Here is a 20,513-nt window from a genome sequence, read left to right on the forward strand (position 1 = left end):
AGCCTCACGCCCGGGTGCAAATAGACGGTTTATTGTCTAAGAATCAATAGATTTTCTTCCTTCCAAATAAATACAAACGAGCGTCTGACCACGGCGGGAGGAGGAGACGCGAGTCCAGAGGGGGGAGGGGAGGGCAGGGCGCAGCTGATCCCAAAAGCTACCGTATCAAAGTGTGCGAGTAAGAAGATTACAAAGGAAGTCCCGGGCTACACCGGCTGGAAGGGCCAAGATGGGAAGCGCTGTTTAGTACCAAAATGCTTCCCCCGAGACACTGAAACGGGCTACCACGGAGAATAATTTAATTCTCCAGTCTGTACAGTACTGCCCCTTGCCCCGCTGGAGGTGTGCCACGGCACGCGGGGGGAGGTACCAGCCCCCGGGAACTGCCCTGCCCCGGGACGGTGACATTCGAGGCAGGGAGCAGGGCAGCACACGAGGAGGGGAGGCTCCAGCAGTGCCAGCTGGAAAGGGGGGAGGGTGCAGAGGGTACTGCTGGGCACTGCATTCGGCAGCAGGCGATAGCTCCGCCTGCTTCTGCTCTAACCCACTCACTCCTGTGCTCGGCCCCGGCTGCTTTCAGGAGCACGCTCTGTCCCAGTGACGGGGGCAAGCCCCTGCTCCTGTACAGACCAGCTGCACTAAGTGCCCAGGACTGAGAGCCCTGTTTGCCCTGAGACTGAGAAGCCATGAGCAGAGCCAGTGGATCACCGAGGCAGCAGCTGGCGTCAGTCGCTCTCGCTGGAGTCGCTGCTCTGTTCGCCTTGCACCTTGTTGCGGTGCTGCATGGCACGGTGGTAGGCGATCTGCACCGACTTGCGGATGTTTGACTTGCGGCCCTCCAGCATCTTCTCCTTATCCAGGTCCTGGTTCACACCCAGTGGCACAAGCTTGGTCCGGGGCAGCCACTGCCTGGAGGAAAGGACATCACACCTCATTTGAGGCTTCCCATCATCTGCCTACCCCAACCCCAGCCTGGTGGTGGTCACGGACTCGCCCTCACCACCCCATCCCCAGCAGGCCTTGCTCTGTCTTGCTGGGGGGACCGCAGAGCTGGCACACATCAGGAGAAAGCCCTGGCCGGCCCTTACCAGGTGCGCTTGTTGTCAAAGAAGAGGACGAGGTAGAGATGCTCTCGTGCTTCCTGAGTCATCTGCTCTCCCAGCTTCAGCACCTCCAAGGGAGGCACTGGGATGGGGACGCCATGGTGGAACATACCCTCCCGTGGCATCTTCGGATCAATGATCTGCCAAACCAGCAGGGAGACAAAGGTGAGATCCCAGGGAAGGGGCAGAAGGGGGAGCACAGAAGCCCCCACCAGCCCCACTAACGCACTGAGGAAAGCCTTTCCTGGGGGTATAAGGCAGAATCAGGATGTTCACTCCAGCCCGGAACAAGCAGAGTGCTGCCCGGCCCCTAATAATCCGCTCTCGCACTCCCCTCAGCTCTTGGCAGCACTATCCCTTTCAACCCCGCCCAGCAGGGCTTGGTTTGACCAGTTCATTCCTAAGTGTTGCGCTTAGAACCCAAGGGCCCCGTGGTAGTGACTGCACTGGAAAGCGGCCAGCTAACACCAGCTCCGTGTCTGTCACCATGACAACCCGAAGCAAAGGGGCTCCAGGCGTGCACAAAGAGGCAACGTCCCAGGGGCTGTCTCCTGCTCACATCCCCCCTTCAGAAACAGCCTTAGCTCATGCCTTGCCTTCCGCCATGGGCCTCTGGCATCACTGACAAGACAGCAGCTGGTGTGCCGAGAGCACTGCCTACCAGGATGAGCAACAGACTCTCAGCGCTTCCTTCTCTTTAGACTGCGAGCTGACTGGGGCAGGCTCTGCGTACAGCGCCTAGCACAGCAGAGCCTGGTCTGTAACTGGGGCTCCAAGGCAATGCCACAGTACTAACAGACCAACTCTCTTGCTAGCCTCCGGGAAGAACAGCCTCCAGCTCCCCGAGGACTGCGCGCCCGCTGCACTCACATTAGACCCTAGAGCCCGCAGCTCAGCCTCCCGTTACCCTGGGGAGCAGATCTGCAGAGTGACAGGGTATTTCCATGCTCAGGGCTGAGGCTGAAGCAGCACCTTCCGAGGTTCGATTGCTAGGTTTTTAAGGCCAGAAGGGACTTTCTAGTCTGAGCACCTGCATAACAAAGGCCAGAGAGCGTCACCCAGCGACTCCTGCACTGAGCCCCACCGCTGGGTCTGACTAAAGCAGGACTAGTTAAGAACTCAGGAACAGCTGTGGCCAGGATCACTAGCCTGGGGAGCCGGCCAGCCACATTCTATAGGGGTTCACGTAACATCAGCAGCACGGCCGTGCTGGGTCAGACCAGTGTCCTGGCTGCAGAGGGAATGAATAGAACAGGGCTGTTATCCAGTGATCCAGCACCTTTCACCCACTTCCAGCTTCTGGCAGTTGGAAATTTAGGGACACCCACAGCATGGGGTTGTCCCCCTGCCCATCCTGGCTAACAGTCATTGATGGGCTGTCCCCCATGAACTGATACAGTTCTTTTTTTTAACCCAGTCATACTTTTCTTCACATCCCCCGGCAACAAGTGCCACGCAAGAAGTACTGCCTTGTGTTTTAAACCTGCTGCCTAATCATGTTACGTGAAGAGGCAAATGATGCTTCCCTATTCACTCTCTCCACCTGTCATGATTTTACGGACCTCTCTCCTATCCCCACTCAGTCGTCTCATTTCCGAGCTGAACAGTCCCAGTCTTTTTGATCTCTCCTCATATGGAAATTGTTCCATCCCCCTAATGAAGACCATGCATAAGTGTTCTCTCTGGCAGACAGGAGGCAGAGGAGACCTGAGGCCACCCCCAGATCTCAGTGTAAGACCCAAGAACAGGGGTACCCCACAGGATTCGCACATTGGAGCAAATGGCAAATGTGCTTTAGCCCTAATTGTTATGGGAAGCAGCAAGCCCCTTAACTTCCCCACTAGTCCCAGGGAGACTAGCCCACAATCGGCACAAGAGCAGCAAGGCTCCCACCGGACTGGCCCGAGGATGGCAGAGACATGTGGTGCAGATCATCTGGGTGCAAGGGGAGGGGATTCCCAGTGTTCTGGCCAACCAGCAAGAGTGTCAGCTTGTTGGCCCCAGAGAATCCGTTCACTCCCTCACTATGAACCAGGTGAGATTCTGCCAGGCCCCGGGTCCTGCACGGGGAGGAAAAGGAGAGCTGAGGACACGCAGCCTGCTGTACCCACCAGTGCTGGGTATGATGGGTACCCCCTGCACTTAGCCCACACCAGGTCCAGGGCGTCCAGAGAGGAGTCTTCATCTTCCGACAACCACCCGGCTCCACGCCCAATGCTCTTCCGCACCACTGCGCCAAAGAAAAGGGGGAAGAATTAGCATGGAGGCTTCCAGGCAGTGACAGGAGCTGAAGCTGCTGGCCGAGGCCCAAGATACTCACTGCTGTGACCAACGCCTCGCCCAGCACCAACAGAGTAGGACTCATTCTCCGTTCCAGAGGTATCCTCGCTGCTGTCCTCTGGGAAGTTCACACGGGAGAAGGAGGGCTTCCCTCTGCCCTGCTTGGAGGGCGTCGTGCTGTGGGAAGGCAGGGAAGCAGTCCTGTTACTAGGCGCCACGTTACCCTTCCAGGCACTGCTTTCCTGTGCGTTGTGGGGAGGGGATCCTTAGGACACCCATGTTTTGGGGAGGCGGCCGGCCAGTGCCCTCAGGAATAGAGCCCATAGCGCTCAGCAGAGGAACTGCCCACAATAGTGTTCTAAGATATGGGGCTCTCCAGTCGCCTTTGAAAGGGGGAGTCAGTGGTTAAGTGAGAAGGGTCCTGCCAGATGGCATGCCCCCCCCCACTCAGCCTGGGTCTTCACTCCAGCGCAGGCCTAGGGTCCCTCTGTCCACAGAGACAAAGAAACTGGCACAATCCACCCAACCCATGCTGGCCTCCAGCAGATACATGTGCGGGAGCAACCTCTGTGCAGTTCTCTGGTTCGGGCTCTCCGGCCATGGCCTCACCAAGAGGGCTGTGTGACAGCTGCCCCCAGGGCAGGGCTGAGCGCTGGCAGACTCATAGCAAGCCAGGACCAACGAATCCCAGAGTCTGGGCCTTCTGCTCCTCAGCAGGCACGTCACAAACGTGTGGCTTTGGGCGCTGCATGTGAGAGGAAGGGAGGAGCTGGGGCAGCCACGGTGGGCTACTGCTAAATGGATTTACAAAGAGGCTGTACCCACTCCTGGTACAGCCGCTGGGACAGAGCCCCCTGGCTGGCCTAATGCCAGGAGCCACCTGGGCACGTACCTGGTGCGATCCGAGGCAGCGCTGCTGCTGCTGCTGCTGCTGGACTCCGAGTCGGAGCTGCTCCGAGGAAGGCTGCAGTCGTTCCGGTAAACCAGGAAGCTCTTTTTAACCGGCTGGCTCCCACCACTGAAGCCATTGGCTGACAGGTCTGCAGCAGAGCCAGGCAAGGGACAACATTAGTCACACACACAGATCCAGCATGGCCCCCTCCGACCCTCGCTGCTGCAGCAGCCACACTCACCAATGGGAGGGTCTTCGGTGGATTTATCACTGTCACTCTCAGAGCTGGAACTTGGCCGTGGGCTCCTCCCTCTCTTCCGCTGGCGCTGCGACCCCTCCATTATTGGAAGCTGGGGGGGACCTATTGGGCTACTCCCATGCCCTGCAGCTAGCTGGCTGTCCCGGTTCTTGGGTGGGCGTCCGGGGCGTTTTGGGGGCCCTGCGGTTTTGGGGTTCTTTTTGGAGAAGAGCACAGAAGTCCTCCTGCCGACCTCATGCGCTGGGGTGGAGGAAGAGTTGGGGCCCAGACCTGGCAGAGGGGATGAGAGAGAGCATGTTCAGAAGCTGGGCAGCAGGCTCCACCACGCTGCCCCACTCCCAGCTCCCCAGGGGAGCTCTGGAGATCTGCCCCCACAGCTCACACCTGCCTCCAGCGAGGTCATCGGGCAGCAGTGTGCAAAAGCACGAGGGGAGAGCTGTGGGGAGCCCAGGGCTGGCACAAGAGAGCTGCAGATCAGCAGCAGAGCTTTGTACAGGAGAAGGCATGGGACTTTCCCTTCCATCTTGCCACCCCTGTCCTCACATCACCAAACCTGGGCAATTAGCGGAGTTGCAGAGAATCCTCACCAGAGGGGATCTCCAGAGAAGACTCCGCCCTAGCAGTGCAGCCACTCCCTAGTGTTCAGAGACACCGAATTCAACGAAAGGAAGATGAGCAGCAACAGCATCTCCCAAATTCCTCAGGCTCCAGCTGGGAGCTGCCCAGCCCTGCTGCACCCCTGGAAAGCTACAGATATCTGAAGTGCTTGCCCTTCCCTGTGCTAAAGGCCCAGCAAGCCAGTAGCAGGAAAGCAGTTCAGCCCCGCAAGGGCCTGGATTCCCACTGGGCCCCATGCCTGTGGTTATTTCTGAAAGGGACTGAAGGATGGAATTTCTGCCGTGCTCTCAAGGCAGCCAGGCCCAGAGCCTCCTTCCTCGTGTGTGCCAGGAAAGGGGGAGCTTGTAGGTGGTCAGTGGCTCAGCCCCTAGCACTTGGCTGCTGCATTGTTCTCCAGGCAGCCTAGCTCACCGGCCAACACTGCTGGCTCCCATCCAGCTCTGACTCCGTCCTCTGCAGCCTGGCTCCATGGCACAGTGCAGGGAACATGCCTGCCAGCCAATTAACTGCCTCATGGGCAGTTGTGTACTGTGTACAGATGTGGTCTCCTCACCTCAAAAAAGATATTCTAGCACTAGAAAAGGTTCAGAAAAGAGCAACTAAAATGATTAAGGGTTTAGAGAGGGTCCCATATGAGGAAAGATTAAGGAGGCTAGGACTCTTCAGTTTGGAAAAGAGAAGACTAAGGGGGGACATGATAGAGGTATATAAAATCATGAGTGATGTTGAGAAAGTGGATAAGGAAAAGTTATTTACTTATTCCCATAATACAAGAACTAGGGGTCACCAAATGAAATTAATAGGCAGCAGGTTTAAAACAAATAAAAGGAAGTTCTTCTTCACGCAGCGCACAGTCAACTTGTGGAACTCCTTACCTGAGGAGGTTGTGAAGGCTAGGACTATAACAATGTTTAAAAGGGGACTGGATAAATTCATGGTGGCTAAGTCCATAAATGGCTATTAGCCAGGATGGGTAAGAATGGTGTCCCTAGCCTCTGTTCGTCAGAGGATGGAGATGGATGGCAGGAGAGAGATCACTTGATCATTGCCTGTTAGGTTCACTCCCTCTGGGGCACCTGGCATTGGCCACTGTCGGTAGACAGATACTGGGCTAGATGGACCTTTGGTCTGACCCAGTACGGCCTTTCTTATGTTCTTATGGGGGAAAGCTGCCGAGCAAGTGGCAGCTGCAGGCAGGGTCCTGGCACAACTGGGAGACAGGAAATGAAATGCTGGGCACCTGGTGCAGCAAAAAGGGAATCCTGGATTGGAAAATGCCCAACTCTACACTCTGGAGTTGGGGAGGAGAGGCGGGGTGGGGGCGGGGGCCAGCTGGGAGGAGTGGGCTGACCCGGCTGGGTTAACTGGGAGGGGAGGCGGAGCAAACCAGGACACAAGGGCTCCTTTGACACGTTTAGAAGCGAGCCGGGAAAGCCCCACAGGTAGCAGGAGCTGAAATCGGACAGCCCGTGGCCAAGGCATGATGCTTAGAACGGGCAGCTCTAGGCTCCCCGCTCAGGGCCCGTGGGGCCTTGGCCACGCTGCCCAGCTAGGTCCAAAGCCGTGGGGTTCGCCACAGAGATCTCTCTCCAGCAGCCTGGGCAGCTTGTCCTCTCCTGGGCTGGCCGTGCAGCTCCGCTCTCGCTGGCCTGTGCTTTGCCTCTCCTGGGGCTGTCCCTTTGCACCCAGTTTGACCCCAAGCAGGTTTCTTCACCTGGGCACTGGGCCCCTTTGACCTGCATTGCCTCACTAGACGGTCAGTGTCTGGTCACGTGCTTCAGGCTCTGTGGAGGCGGGGGGCGTCTCGCTGACCCTTTGCAGGATCTGGTTTAAGCTAAAACTGCCTTTGGCGCCGGTCCCGTTTTCACCGGGTGGATTGCCTTGATGCTCTCTCCCATGCGTCCCCCTGCTCTGGGAGGGAAGGTCCATGGCTGCTGATTCTGCACCCTCCACCCTTCTCAGGGCCACTAATGAGGAACCAAGGAAGGAGCAGGACCTCCTCCCACCCCAGCCTCTGCTCTGGGAGGGAAGGTCCATGGCTGCTGATTCTGCACCCTCCACCCTTCTCAGGCCCTGCCCGGGCGTGGGGTTAAGCCAGGCCCCTGGGTATTACGTGCTGTGCCAGGGTGTCGATACCACCCCCCAGCCAGTACCTTTGCCAGTTTCCTGGCTGCTGCTCTCCTCTGCAGCGCTGTCAGTCTGTATGTCCTTCTCGCAGGGGTGGTGGGCCTGCAGGATCCCCCTGGCGGAGGGGCCGTGCCTGTCCAGCACATCCCGTGGGTGAGCCAGCTTCCGGCGCAGGACTGTGATCTCCTTCTTGATCATCTTGGCACGGCGGGAGCGCCCAATGCTCTGCTTCCCAGCATTGACCTCGTCCAACTGCTCCAGCAAGATCTTAAGCTGCTCCTCCAAGGGCAGGTGCTTCTGGTTCTCTGATAGCAGCAGCCGCACCTCCTCTGTGGGCACAAAGAGAGTCAGATGGGTGAGAGAAGCCAGGTAGCGCTTTGAAATTCCCTTCCTCCTGGAAAGGGGACATGGCAATCCAGAGGGGATTAACCCACAGGCACAGACCAGTCACCTGAAGGGGTCCAAGAGACGAACTCCATGGGGAGGGAGGAGCCAAACAGGCTCAGCTTCAGAAATGCACACAGAATAATCCACATCGTGCTGAATGGGCCGGGGACCAGCAAGAATCAGACAGGGGTTTGCCACTGGATAGAGCAGCACAAGAATCAGTTCATTGGGGGGGTGTCCTGGAGCAGGGAGGGGAGGGGAGGGTCTCCCCCCCCCCCCCCCAGCTCTGGGGAGACCCCACCTCCTGGTACTCAGCTCCAGGCCCCTCAATTCCTCCGGCTGCCCAGACTGCAAGGGTAGGCAGTCCAGGCAGTGGCCAGGGCGGCCCGCCAAAGGGGGCTCCATGCGCAGGATTTGCCTGATTCTTACCTGACCTGCTGAGAGCCAGCTGGGCTAACAGAGGCAGCAGACAGGAAGGTGGAGCAGCAGCCTCTGGAGAGCAGGGCGAAGGACCCGAGCTGCAGGGGGCAGTTGGACGAAAAGCCGAGCCAGGTGACTCCTCCGGAGCCAGGGTGCCCCTCCTCCCCCATGCTCCACTGCTGTGTGCAGTCCCCACTGCTCCTGTCCCGCCCTCCCGTTCCTCCCTGGAGCCTCTGGCCACTCTGGACTGGGAGGGTCCTCCTGTCTGCTGTGTGGGGGGAGGGACTGATATCGGGGTGTCCCCCTCCCCCCACCCATGTACCCGGTCTCCACTGAACTGGGGTGATGGGACGGGGGAATCTGTGTGTGCTGCTGCCTCTCCGGGTCCAGCAGCAGCTGCTTGTGTCTGAACAAGCCTTCAGACGCCTGACCCCGAGTGCTTTCTTAAAGAGACAGCACGCACTCAGGCACACACACAATCCTGGTATCAGGAGCTGCTGCTCTTCTCCCTCTCCTTACACAGCCTGCAGGGAAAGGGACCTGGATGCAGGGAGCCCTGATGTCGCTCCTTGCTCCCCCCGCCCCCGCTCCCTAGCCGGGCGGGGTTGGGGGTGGGAGAAGGGGGCAGCAATGCCAGGTCTCCGTCACTGCATCCAGGTCAGTTTTCCCATGTGGGTGCAGAAGGAGGTGCAGGGATTAGGGGTGAAGGGGGCACAGTGCAGGGGTTAGGGGTGAAGGGAGGGTGGAGAGCCCATGGGGGCCAGGGGCAATGGGGGGGGCGTGCCACACCCACAGGGCCCGGGGCACCAAAATGCAAATTCGCCCAGGGTGCCATCTTCCCTAAGGCCGGCCCTGTGCAGGGGAGCGCCCTCCATTCTACACCCTCACTGCCCCGTTGGAGGGAGCTGAGAGGGGACTGACTGAAGGGAAGAGTCTGGCTCGGGGGCACATGACAGCAGCTTGCCAAAGGGCCCCGCATGGCACAATATGCATTATGTCACTCCCGAATCCTTAGCACAAGACCAGGAAAACCAGATTCTCTTGTTGCAGGCTGACCCTGCGCACCGACAGCGCTGAGGGGCAAGCCAGGAAGCCTGTCTCCATCTGCCAACCAGCGAAATGCATCTGACCCTCGGGGTCCAGAACCGACCTGGGACTGGCCCTGTCTCTTTGGGGAAAGGGCATGTGGGCTGGCTAGAAGACATACGAGGAGGTGGCAGATATTGCCGGGGGAGGATGGGGGCACTAGATTACGTGCTGCCCTGGCCTCCAATGATCTAACAGGAATTCCCGCTGGGACTTCCATGGGTGACCCTGGGACGGGGTGTCAATACCCACCCTCCTCCGTGTCTCGGTGCAGCACCTCATCCACAGGGATGCAGTGTGGAAAGTGCATGCCTGTCTCAAAATCAATGCCCATTTTCTCCGCTTGCCGGCGAGCCTGCCGCAGCACAGCTCCCCCCTGCTCTCGCAGCCGGACGGCCGCGCGGTAAAAGATTGTGTCCTTGGCATTGTATTTCAAGCAGTTGCTGACAATCAGGTTGAAATCTTCCTCAAAGTCATCAAAGTTCAGGTAGCGATAGGCCTCCAGGTTCTGCTTCATGGTATAGAAATCCATTGGCTTCTTGATATGATCTAGATAGTCTGGGACCTGCACAGGGAGAACAGCCAGAGCTGAGCCTGGAAGTCACACCTCAGAACTACCTGCTCCAAGAAAACAGCTGTTAGAAGAATCCAGTCCTGGTGCTTTGCCCCAAATGGCGTTGCATACCCTGCAAACACTGCCCGCTCTGTGTAGACACAGGGAATGGCAATACCCCGGCACTACCAGACTGGGGGTAGGCAATCAGCCCTGCATACTGCAGCCCAGCCCAACCCCGGGAGCAATACAACTGGAGGGGTTTCAGAGGTGCCATTGCTCACACCACAGCCCTAGCCCTCTCCTCCGGCCGGTGGCAAGCAGGAATCCAGCCCAGGCTCTGGAATTCCCCAGGGCATGTCAGAGGCTTGCTTTCCTCCCAGATGGGTTGGAGGGGGTGGAATTTCATAGCCCAGTTACAGAGGGCTCCAAGATGTACAAACACACAGAAGAATTGCAAGAGTGGGGCAGCAGGTGCAGGCAGGTACAGTGCAACCCTCTCCCCAGCTCCCCAGCCCCTGGCAAGACAAGACCGAGAAGGACACAGCTGACAGACACAGACAGTGTTTTCCGCTGCACCTGCTCGGGAGAAGTCTGAGGCCAAACTCATTTCATGCCTATGCCTAGATAGAGTGCTTCCAAGGGAAGGATGGGAGCGTGCGGAGGGTCCCACTGCACCCTGCCTTTCCAAGCAAGGAGCCCCGCCTGCCTGGCCCAGCCCACCACGCAGGCAGAGAGGTCGTTGACATACAATACGGACCATTCATCTCTCTGCCAGTCCCTGTACCATGCTACAGTCACAGCTGGGCTCAGCTCAGCTGCCCACGTCCCCACTTGGCTAACTGCCCCGGGCTGCCCGCTAGCTGTCTGGAGAGCACCATTTGCTGCCTTTGGCATGGGCAGACTGGGGTTGAGTTTGAGTGAAGTAGAAATCTGGGGGGAGGGGGTTCTTACTTCGTAGATTTCTGTTACCTCAGACAGAGGGACCGGCTCGCTGAAGATGTTGCCCGTATCCTTCTCCTGGAGCTGCTCGAGAGTCCTGCGGAGGAGGATGAGGAAGGGGGTCAGCTGCATCTCCAGCGCCACCTGCTGGATTTTAATCTGAAACACAAGAACAGGGAGGGACTGAGCCTTTTGCCTCCTCGACCCATGCTACAGCCAGCCGGGACAGCTACTGCCCTTGGGACGCAGACAAGGCTCTGGGTGAGATCTGGACTTCAGACAGCAAAGAGGAGCCATTTCCCAGCTGCTTCGAGAGGCCAACCTCCCCGTGCGATGGCTGCACGCAGGATACTCTGACTGGAGAAACAGGCTCTGACTCAGTGTGTCAATGCCAGTGAAAAGCAGAGATGGCGGAACAGCACCTGCACTTCCCAAAGCCCCACCCCCGTTCAGACCCTGCTGGGGCAGGGCACAGTGTAAGCACACACCACCGCACGGCATAGACAGGAGAACCAGCCAGTACCCACAGGGGGGACCTGCGCTCCCCGCCCTCCCCACACTCAGGTCAGGAATCTGGGCTCGCCCCAAGCTCCTGCAGGAGGGGCCTGTGCGGTCACCCCCAGGCTCCCAGGAGGGACACACAATTGTTACCGTCTCTCTCTTGAGCTTCTCCCGTTTGCGTATCAGCTCCACCAGCAGGCGCGCGCGCTCTAGGTCATGGCGGAGGCGCTGCCATGATTTCAGCTGCTCCTTCAGGGCCCAATTCTTATCCTCTGTCTCCCTCTGCAGGAACATCAGAGACCATGAGATGGAGGGAAGCAGCTCCCTGGGGCAGTGTGCTGGCACTCTTTCCCCCGTGAAGAGGGAGGGGCCTGCCTACGTTTTCAGAAGTGACTTGAGATTTTGGGTGCCCCGGCGCACCCGGAAATGGGCCGATTTCCAGCCAGTGCCAAGCACCTGAGGTGTCTCAAGCTGGGCAGTCGCTTCTGAAACTGCAGACTCCTAGTCCCTGGGGTTACAGAGAGACCCTTCCCCACGTGACCCAACACAGCACTGCCAAGTCTGCAGGTAGATAAAGCTGGTGCGCCTCTGCAGCTGCTCAGAGCTCTGCTAAAGGGCAGTGGAGCAAAGCTAATAATACTCCGGTCAGTTTCGCTGCCGGGGCAGCAGGGAAATGGTAAATTTCACTCTGCTGGGGATAGCTGGGGCAGGCGCTGAAGCTGCTCTCCAGGAGCAGCCCACAAACCTGAGAAGGAGCAGAGTAGGGGAGACCTCTGCCTCATCCCCGCACCTGGGGTGCCGGAGAAGAGGTAGAGTAAGAGACACCCACGAGCCAGGAGGCTCTAAGGTGGTGAGCAGGGAGCAGAAACCCCCTGCTCCTTTCCAGAACCCAGAGGCACCCACTAGCGACAGGCTGATGCAGACGATAGGAACAAGCAGGGCCCAGAGCCAGAACTCTGGTAGGAATTCCCGCAGCAGGAATAGGGAACTGTGCTTCTCCCCGGGACACTGCCCTGGACCTCACTAGTGGGCCCCGCACTCTCGCCTGGCCTCTGGCTAGCTCTCTCTGGTAGGTTTTTCCAACCCCTGCCAGCTGGAGACAGGCAGGAGAGACCAAGCCAGCTAGACACACTCTTTGCATCCCTCCCCACGGCGAGCTTTGGAAGGTCAGTGCCTGGCAAGTCTCAGATGCTGAACACAGTAGAGAAAGGGAAAGCAGCAGTTGTGGGGAGCTGGGACTGCCCTTTCCTCCAAAGGACAGTTTGGCCCATTCTCCAGCATGGCTCTGAAATTGCAGGCATCATGAGCAGGAAATGCTTCGGCCCCAAGGCCCTGGGATGCACAAAGCACACGGGACATCAGCACCCAGAGCCCACCCCGTACCTGGTCACAGTTCCTTTGTGACTGCAAGTGTGTCTGCAGCCGGCGCAGCAGAGGCACCCCATTGCGGGACTGTCTCTTCAGTGTCCAGTAGCTGTGAAGTCTCTGCATGAACTGGCTCTTCCTCGGGATGGTTAAACGGTTAGTGATCTTACTGAGCCTGGGGAGGGAGGGAAAGCACGTACATGATCAGTCAAGTGAGCCCTGCCACTGCCAAACTGGCTCAGCGAGAGGGGCCTAGCCACACAAGCCAAACCCCAGGGACCCAGCTCAGGGGTGGCCGGGGAGTTTCCTGCAAGGCAGCAGTCCAGCTGAGAAGGGCATGGGACAGACAGGCTTCTCTGCAGGACTGTGCTGCCTGGCATTCTGAGGGACAGTTATTGGCCTTCCTCCTGCAAACCAGCCTGGCAGGCGGGGCTGGGAACTCTGCACAGGGGTGTCGCAGACAGGATGGGCCTTCGCAAGGCTCTGCGAAAATTACAATTATTATGTGCATGGTGGTAGTGCCTGCAGGCCTGGGTCTGGGCCCTGTTGCTGGGCGCTGCTCACACACAGCGAAGGTCCCTGCCCTGAACAGCTCCCAACACACAATCAGTGAGTGTAAGAGGAGGAAAGGGGGGGATCACAGGGCTACAGGGACGAGCACCAGGCCCAGCTGAGCGACAGGGCCCAGCACTCCTGGTTTCTGTTGTCAGTCACCAGCTGAGAGCACCATCGCTGGCCAGCCTCAGGGCCCTGTTTCTTGTGGGGCTCGCTGCAGGGCAGGGCTTGAGGAGGGTTGTGCAGGCGGATGGCAGCGGCCATGTGGCCTAGGAGGCTGACCCAGCCATGAGGGCCTAGAGGAAAATCTTAGTCCCACAGTTCTCAAACACGTGGTCCATGGGAGTCTGCCAGACACCCGGCACTGACTCTCCTCAGTACCACACAGGTGTTCCCAGTCTCATTTCCCACCCAGGCATCCATCAGGCTCATGACAGCAGTGGCTCAGGAGCTAGCAAGAGCCAGGCGCTGTATGAAGTCCAGCACAGAGCCACCCTGACGAGCTTACGGTCTAACGAGACCAGACAGACCCAGGGAGAGGGAAGGGGTCTAACACCAGTGTGGTGGGAGCAAACAGCATGCTAGGGCCATCACTTTTGGGAGCGGTGTTAGGAGGAGATCGGCTAAATGGGACGGGAAAAGAGGGACAGAGACGAGAAGGGGGAGGAGAGAGAAGGGCCAGTGTGGCGTAAAGCTGAGGTGAAGAGACTGGGGAGGGAAGGTTGGCGCAAACAGACAATCCGCATAGTCCAGTTCTCTAGACATCCAGAGTCCCTGCTTTGGCTACTCCTGCAGCTCGAGCCTCTGGCTGGCCCGGTCTGTGGGGAGCTGGGGGCTGGGCACGGGGTGGAAGATGCCCATAACAGACACTCTGTTCAGATGTGATCCATTCTTCCCGGTGTGCCGCACGCATGGCTGAGGGAGCGGGGGAGGGGAGCCCTGTTAGACACTTGTTGCCCCAGTTCGCACAGAAATAGCCAGCAGCATTTTCGCAAACACTTTCTCAGAAACAGGAGGGCCCCAGGCCAGTGCAATCACTTCTCCGTGTGCTCCACTGGGACATAGTGACAGCAGCAAGCACACACACAGCCTGGCAGGGAGTCAAACAGGAGTCAAATCACCAAAAGGAGAGACTGCCGGCCCAGAATCAACCAGGAGAAAGGCAGAGAGCCGGCTTAGCCTGCAAAAGGCCACAACCCCAAGCCATCAGCTCCGGAACAGAGATCTCCCTGCACAATACACCACAGCACTGTCTCTGAGCAGTCTACACCCACGGGAACCAAACCCCACCACTTCTGTCTATCCATCCCCCAGCCAACGGGGACCCGACACAGCCGCAGAGATCTGCTATCAGCCTGAAAGAGAGAGCTGGAGCCAGGCTCTTCCTAGCACAGGCTGCACTCCAAGGAGGAAGTCTTCATTCCTATCAGGCATCCAGCGTGCTAGGATTTCACATGGTCACTGCCCAGGCCCTAGGTCATCTCTTCTCCCCACCTCACAACACAAGACCAAAGAGGCATTTAATGCAACTGAAGATGGCAGACTGCATGAACTGGCTCTTCCTCGGGATGGTTAAACGGTTAGTGATCTTACTGAGCCTGGGGAGGGAGGGAAAGCACGTACATGATCAGTCAAGTGAGCTCTGCCACTGCCAAACCGGCCCAGCGAGAGGGGCCTAGCCACACAAGCCAAACCCCAGGGACCCAGCTCAGGGGTGGCCGGGGAGTTTCCTGCAAGGCAGCAGTCCAGCCGAGAAGGGCATGGGACAGACAGGCTTCTCTGCAGGACTGTGCTGCCTGGCATTCTGACCTCAAACCCAATAAGAGGAAACCCTTTATTCACACAACATGTAGTTAGTCTGTGGAACTCTCTGTCACAAGCTCTCACTGAGGTCAAGAACTTCAGGACTTAAGCCAGTTTCTAACTATTAGAGACCAGGATAAGGTCTAATGTGGGGGGCAGATCATCCCTAGTGTGGGGTTCTCCTTCCTCTGAAGCTTCTGGGACTGGTCGCTGTCAGATACAGAAGACTGGACTAGATAAACCCTGGGTCTGATCCAGTCTGGCAATTACGATCTCCTTGCAACGCCCCCACTGCTCTGCTGGTTACCAGCCCTTCATCCTCTTACCCAGCTCACTCAGCGAGGCCACCGTACAACCGGCATGCTCCCTGTCCTGCTTGGGTGGTAAACTGTGGGTCAGGGGACAGCTAACGGGAGGTGAGAAACACCCTGAGGACACCACAGATCCTTAGATTAGTTGACCCTTGTGGTCCTGACTAATGGGTCTGTGGAGCACAGGCAAAGGCCAGGGGTTTTCCTAGTTCCCACAACTTTGAATTGTGCTCCAGAGGAGGGCAGGTACCACTCCAGGCTGGGAGATGGGGCTGGGTTAACAGCCAGCGGAAAGCATAAAGTTAGTGCCCCTCCTGGGACACTCACATGGTGTCCCAGCAGCTAGCTCCATTCTGCACCGACTTCCTCAGCAGGATGGCCTTGGCCCTAACAAAGAGCTGAAGGAGCAGCAGGGCCAAGGGGAGAAATACAAACCAAGTCAGATAAATTAAAAGTACCCCCTTTCTTCTACAATGGTTTGTTCCAAAGTCCCTGAGGTTAACATAACAGGAAAGGAACCCTGGGAACCCCCAGCTGCTTCCTGACCTCTCCAGCCGTGCTCACTCTGCCGTTAGACTAACAGCAGCCACCTCCTGCTCCTTCCGGCCCCAGCCACCTTCAGGGAGTGGCACAGAGGAGAGGAGCTCAACTTGGACTTATGAAACTGGCTGCAAGCCCCAGAGCCACACTGCTTGCAGGATTCACCAGCGAAGCCACCGAGCACCCCGAACAAGGAATGAAATAAACCAGAGCTTGGCGGGGCTAATGACAGGGATACAGACTGTCTGGACGGGGGGGGCTGTACCTGTGGGGGGCGCAGGACCTCGAGGCAAGGAGCTGTCTGGACAGAGGGGCCGTACCTGTGGGGGGAGCAGGACCTCGAGGCAAGGGGCTGTCTGGACAGAGGGGCTGTATCTGTGGGGGGCGCAGGAGCCCGAGGCAAAGGGCCGTTGGGGGGGCAGGACCCCAGGGCAAGGGGCTGTACCGGGGGAGCGCAGGACCCCGAGGCAAAGGACTGTCTGGACAGAGGGGAGGGCGCCAGGGGCCGTACCTGTGAGGTGGGATGCAGGGCACTGACACCACAGGTGCTGCCGCTCGCTTTTCTGCCAAGATCTTCCTTGCCTTCTTCATTTTGATTCTGGATTTGGCCTTTGCCTTCTTCACCTTCTCTGAGCTCCAGCCTTTGCCCTCCTCCTCCTCCTCCTCGTCCTCCTCCTCCCCTTCGCTGTGGGAGAGGGCGGGGAGCCTGCGCACAGAGCCGGGTGGCGTGTGGATGTCACAGTAGGCAGTTTTCCGCACACTGAAGGAAGTGCCGTTTGCTCCCGTCTCCCGGACGGGCTCCATTTTCATGTAGAGTCCAGCCTGCTGGGCACAGGTGACATGGAAAGCAGTGTAGCAGTTGGCCTTATGGCACTGGATGCAAGCCCCAGAGCCACGCTGCTTGCAGATGTAGCAGGTCAGCTTCCACCGGGCAGGTGGGATGTGTTCAATGCTGTCTATGGGCTCCAGGAACACAGTGTTGGCAAAGCAAACCTCTGGGATCCAGAGGGCACAGACCACATGTGCCCAGCGCCCATCATCTGTCTGCTTGAAAGCACCGCCCTTGTTTGGGCACAGAGCACAGTCCACTGCCCTGGAGGGGGACTGGAGACACCTTCTGCAGAGCCACTGGCCCTCGGGGATGTAGGGCACCCCGTAGCACTCCTGATGGACAGCCAGGTTGCACATGTCACAGAAGAGAATGACGTTGCTGTTCTGACACTCTCCATCATTGCAGATGCAGCAGACTGCGTCCTCATCAACCAGGGCATTGGGGTCCCCCTTGTTGTGACTCTCAAAGTAGGACTCCTTCTCCAGCCGGTCCATTAAGTACTCAAAGATCTCCTGGGGAATGGGACTCACACCCTCCGTCTTCCGTCGGTCATTCATGATGTCCAGCCAGATATAATCTTCCTCGTCCATGTCATACTCCACCTCCTCATCCAGCTCCTCCGCTGACTTTTCAATGTACCTGAGAGGCATGTAGAGAGGGAATGAGTGACTGGGAGGGACCAAGAGCTAGTGCAGCCTAACCTCCCAAAGGGACCAGAGGGGGAGATTTTACCACCATGGCCACGAACAAGCCAGAAAGAAAAAGGAAGGGGAAGGAACCCACTGAAATGGGAGATGTTGCCACATGCCCCTTTTCTCAGTTACTGAGCAGAACTGCAGTATGCTGGTGAAGCCGGCACAACGCAGCAAGGACACTGCACCAAACAATGGTCCTGCTTGGCAACTGATGAAGCTTGGGGTATCTCACGAAGGCAAGGCAACCACATGGAACATGGTACCAACCCCCAGGCAAGTTCCCATGTGCTCCGGGGCCATTTAACCTAACAATGCTGAATTCTGTGGCGAGTTGGCCTTTCTGCAGCTGGAACATCTGGCAACCAAGAAGGCACGGAGCGCAGTTTGGGTTTGGCACGAAAAGGGACCGAATCGTCTCTTTCCCTCCCAATTGGGGGATTTGTTTTTTGGAGGAAGGGCTTGACCTTCTGGTTTCCTGTTCCAGCTGTTAAGGGCAGCACTGACTTCACCATTATCCTCACCTCCTCCCAAACAGCCACCCCGATGAGGCACCGGACTTGGAGATTTCTAGTACAGAGATCAGAAATTCAATAATGCTGGCCTCACATTAGAGACAGAACAGCAAAGTTCAGCTAAATGGTCCCCATTAGTCTGCAGACAAGTGGGGTAGTTCAGCTATTCTCATGGGCCGGCTGCCCCATCAAGTCCCACTTGGAATCTTTTCTTCACACGCGTAAGAGGAGAAACTTGTATTGTGTTTGAAACGCTTACATTCTGGAGCAGATTCTGCAGCCAGTAACACAGAGCAGATACAGGGTACGTCTACACTGCAATAAAACACTGAGGCTGGCCTGGGTCATCTGCGAGACAGTAAAATTGCAGCGTAGACTTTTGGCTTGGGCAGAAGATGGGCTCTGAGACCTGCGAGGGGGGAGGGTCCCAGAGCCTGGGCTTCAGTCCGAGCCGGAACGTTTACACTGCAATTTGCTAGCCCCCACTCCAAGTCCGTTGACATGGCCCAGTCACGGGACATACCCTCAGGAACCGCCTGGCTCCTGTTCTGCCACCTGCTATGGGACTATACCAGTGAGAAAGGGTTTGATAACGAGAGGTTTTGTCAGCCAGACAAGAAGTGGGAACCAACGAGTCTCCAGCTTACAGACCCGCCCAGGGCTAACAGGACACCACAAAGGGGAGCAAAAGAAAAAGTCCCTGGAGCCTGAAACAGTAGTGCAGCAGGATCTGTAGGATTCACCTCCCCAGACAGGCACCAGAGAGGCCCATAGCAGAATCAGACAGGTACCATGTACACTGCGCCTGGACCAAGTACTAGTAGATAGACAGTGGGGAACAATCCTACCCCAGTCCCTGGGGGACAGCTTAGATGAAACCTAGCAGGGAGTCCCCCACCCTCCAAAGTGCAGATGGTACCTGTAATAAGAAGTGGGGCGAGGTGGTGCATCAGGGGTGTCCTGCTCCAGCTCCCGGTACACCACCTCTGGGAGCTTGGGAGTGGTGCCTGCAGAGGCACTGTGGTGATGGTGGTGGTTGGAGTCCTTACGCTTCTCCTTGTTCTTGTGCTTGCCAGCTTTAGGGGTGGTGGTCGGTGTCTCTGTGTTCTCCTTGTTGCTCCCGTTCTCCGGCACCTCCTCAGGAGCCTCCTCATCCTCTGACACCACATCCAGGTTGTCAAAGATGCTAATGCGGTGCACGCGCCCATGCAGGTCCACTTCCACCATGCGCTGGGCCTGGGCGTAGGTCATCACTTCACGGCTCGGTGACTGCGAGGTCTCCGAGGGGCTGGGGGACTGCTTGTTGGCGGCGCGGGCCTGGCGCCCCTTCTTCTTGTGTTTGCGGATGGGAGTATGCTGGGGTGGAGGGGGGTTGTCATGGTCATAGTGGTAAAGATGGTACTCGATGCCGCTGTAGCTCTTGTAGATCTTGCGGCAGGTGCCCACGGGGCACTCATACGGGGGCTTGGTTGCCCGCAGATTGTGGCAGAATGTCTTCACGTCAAAGTCCACCCCCATGGCGTCACCTCTGCAAGGGAGAGGAGTGAGAGACAGGTATGGGGTGCGGTCACGTGCCCCCCAATCCCCCTGTGGACTCACCCACCCGCCCCCAACCCTCACCCTCACCCACTGCGGGCTCATCTTCCTGCAGCCCTGGAGCTCTCCCCCCAGTGCCCCCAACCCCCCCGGGCTCACACACCCGCCCCCAACCCTCACCCTCATCCCCTGCGGGCTCATCTTCCTGCAGCCCCGTGGCTCTCCCCCCAGTGCCCCCAACCCCCCCGGGCTCACACACCCACCCCCAACCCTCACCCTCATCCCCTGCGGGCTCATCTTCCTGCAGCCCCGTGGCTCTCCCCCCAGTGCTCCCAACCCCCCTGGGCTCACACACCCGCCCCCAACCCTCATCCCCTGCGGGCTCATCTTCCTGCAGCCCCGTGGCTCTCCCCCCAGTGCCCCCAACCCCCCTGGGCTCACACACCCGCCCCCAACCCTCACCCTCATCCCATGCGGGCTCATCTTCCTGCAGCCCCGTGGCTCTCCCCCCAGTGCCCCCAACCCCCCTGGGCTCACACACCCACCCCCAACCCTCACCCTCATCCCCTGCGGGCTCATCTTCCTGCAGCCCCGTGGCTCTCCCCCCAGTGCCCCCAACCCCCCTGGGCTCACACACCCACCCCCAACCCTCACCCCCTGCGGGCTCATCTTCCTGCAGCCCCGTGGCTCTCCCCCCAGTGCCCCCAACCCCCCTGGGCTCACACACCCGCCCCCAACCCTCACCCTCATCCCCTGCGGGCTCATCTTCCTGCAGCCCCGTGGCTCTCCCCCCAGTGCCCCCAACCCCCCTGGGCTCACACACCCACCCCCAACCCTCACCCTCACCCCCTGCGGGCTCATCTTCCTGCAGCCCCGTGGCTCTCCCCCCAGTGCCCCCAACCCCCCTGGGCTCACACACCCGCCCCCAACCCTCACCCTCATCCCCTGCGGGCTCATCTTCCTGCAGCCCCGTGGCTCTCCCCCCAGTGCCCCCAACCCCCCTGGGCTCACACACCCGCCCCCAACCCTCACCCTCATCCCCTGCGGGCTCATCTTCCTGCAGCCCCGTGGCTCTCCCCCCAGTGCCCCCAACCCCCCTGGGCTCACACACCCGCCCCCAACCCTCACCCTCATCCCCTGCGGGCTCATCTTCCTGCAGCCCCGTGGCTCTCCCCCCAGTGCCCCCAACCCCCCTG

General features: G+C 58.6%; 1 protein-coding gene across 3 annotated transcripts; it reads right to left on the minus strand.

Moving 5' to 3' along the window:
- Positions 1-15: 15 nt before the first annotated feature.
- BRPF1 (bromodomain and PHD finger containing 1) lies at positions 16-19,299 on the minus strand. 3 transcript variants are annotated; one of them, XM_065408031.1, is made up of 13 exons: positions 18,701-19,299; positions 16,254-17,213; positions 12,552-12,708; positions 11,319-11,450; positions 10,698-10,826; positions 9,425-9,737; positions 7,306-7,608; positions 4,517-4,804; positions 4,276-4,423; positions 3,424-3,560; positions 3,215-3,333; positions 1,089-1,243; positions 16-909 (listed from the first exon to the last, which is right to left on the minus strand). In XM_065408031.1, exons 1-13 carry the CDS (start codon positions 19,297-19,299, stop codon positions 726-728), a joined length of 3,624 nt encoding a protein of 1,207 aa, XP_065264103.1. In that variant the 3' UTR covers positions 16-725. The 3 variants fall into 3 exon arrangements, with proteins under 3 accessions (XP_065264103.1, XP_065264102.1, XP_065264104.1); XM_065408030.1 differs by having other exon boundaries at positions 10,680-10,826; XM_065408032.1 differs by lacking the exon at positions 4,517-4,804.
- Positions 19,300-20,513: the final 1,214 nt, after the last annotated feature.

This window comes from Emys orbicularis, chromosome 7 (genome assembly GCF_028017835.1).
Source record: "Emys orbicularis isolate rEmyOrb1 chromosome 7, rEmyOrb1.hap1, whole genome shotgun sequence".
NCBI classification, from domain to species: domain Eukaryota; kingdom Metazoa; phylum Chordata; order Testudines; family Emydidae; genus Emys; species Emys orbicularis.

Coding starts and splice junctions, on each gene's coding strand:
- BRPF1 (XM_065408030.1), bottom strand. CDS start 19,299: ATGGGGGTGGACTTTGACGTGAAGACATTCTGCCACAATCTGCGGGCA. Junction 4,424..4,516: donor CACCGAAGACCCTCCCATTG/GTGAGTGTGGCT, acceptor GCTCTGCTGCAG/ACCTGTCAGCCAATGGCTTC. Junction 3,561..4,275: donor GCTGCCTCGGATCGCACCAG/GTACGTGCCCAG, acceptor GCCTTCCCACAG/CACGACGCCCTCCAAGCAGG.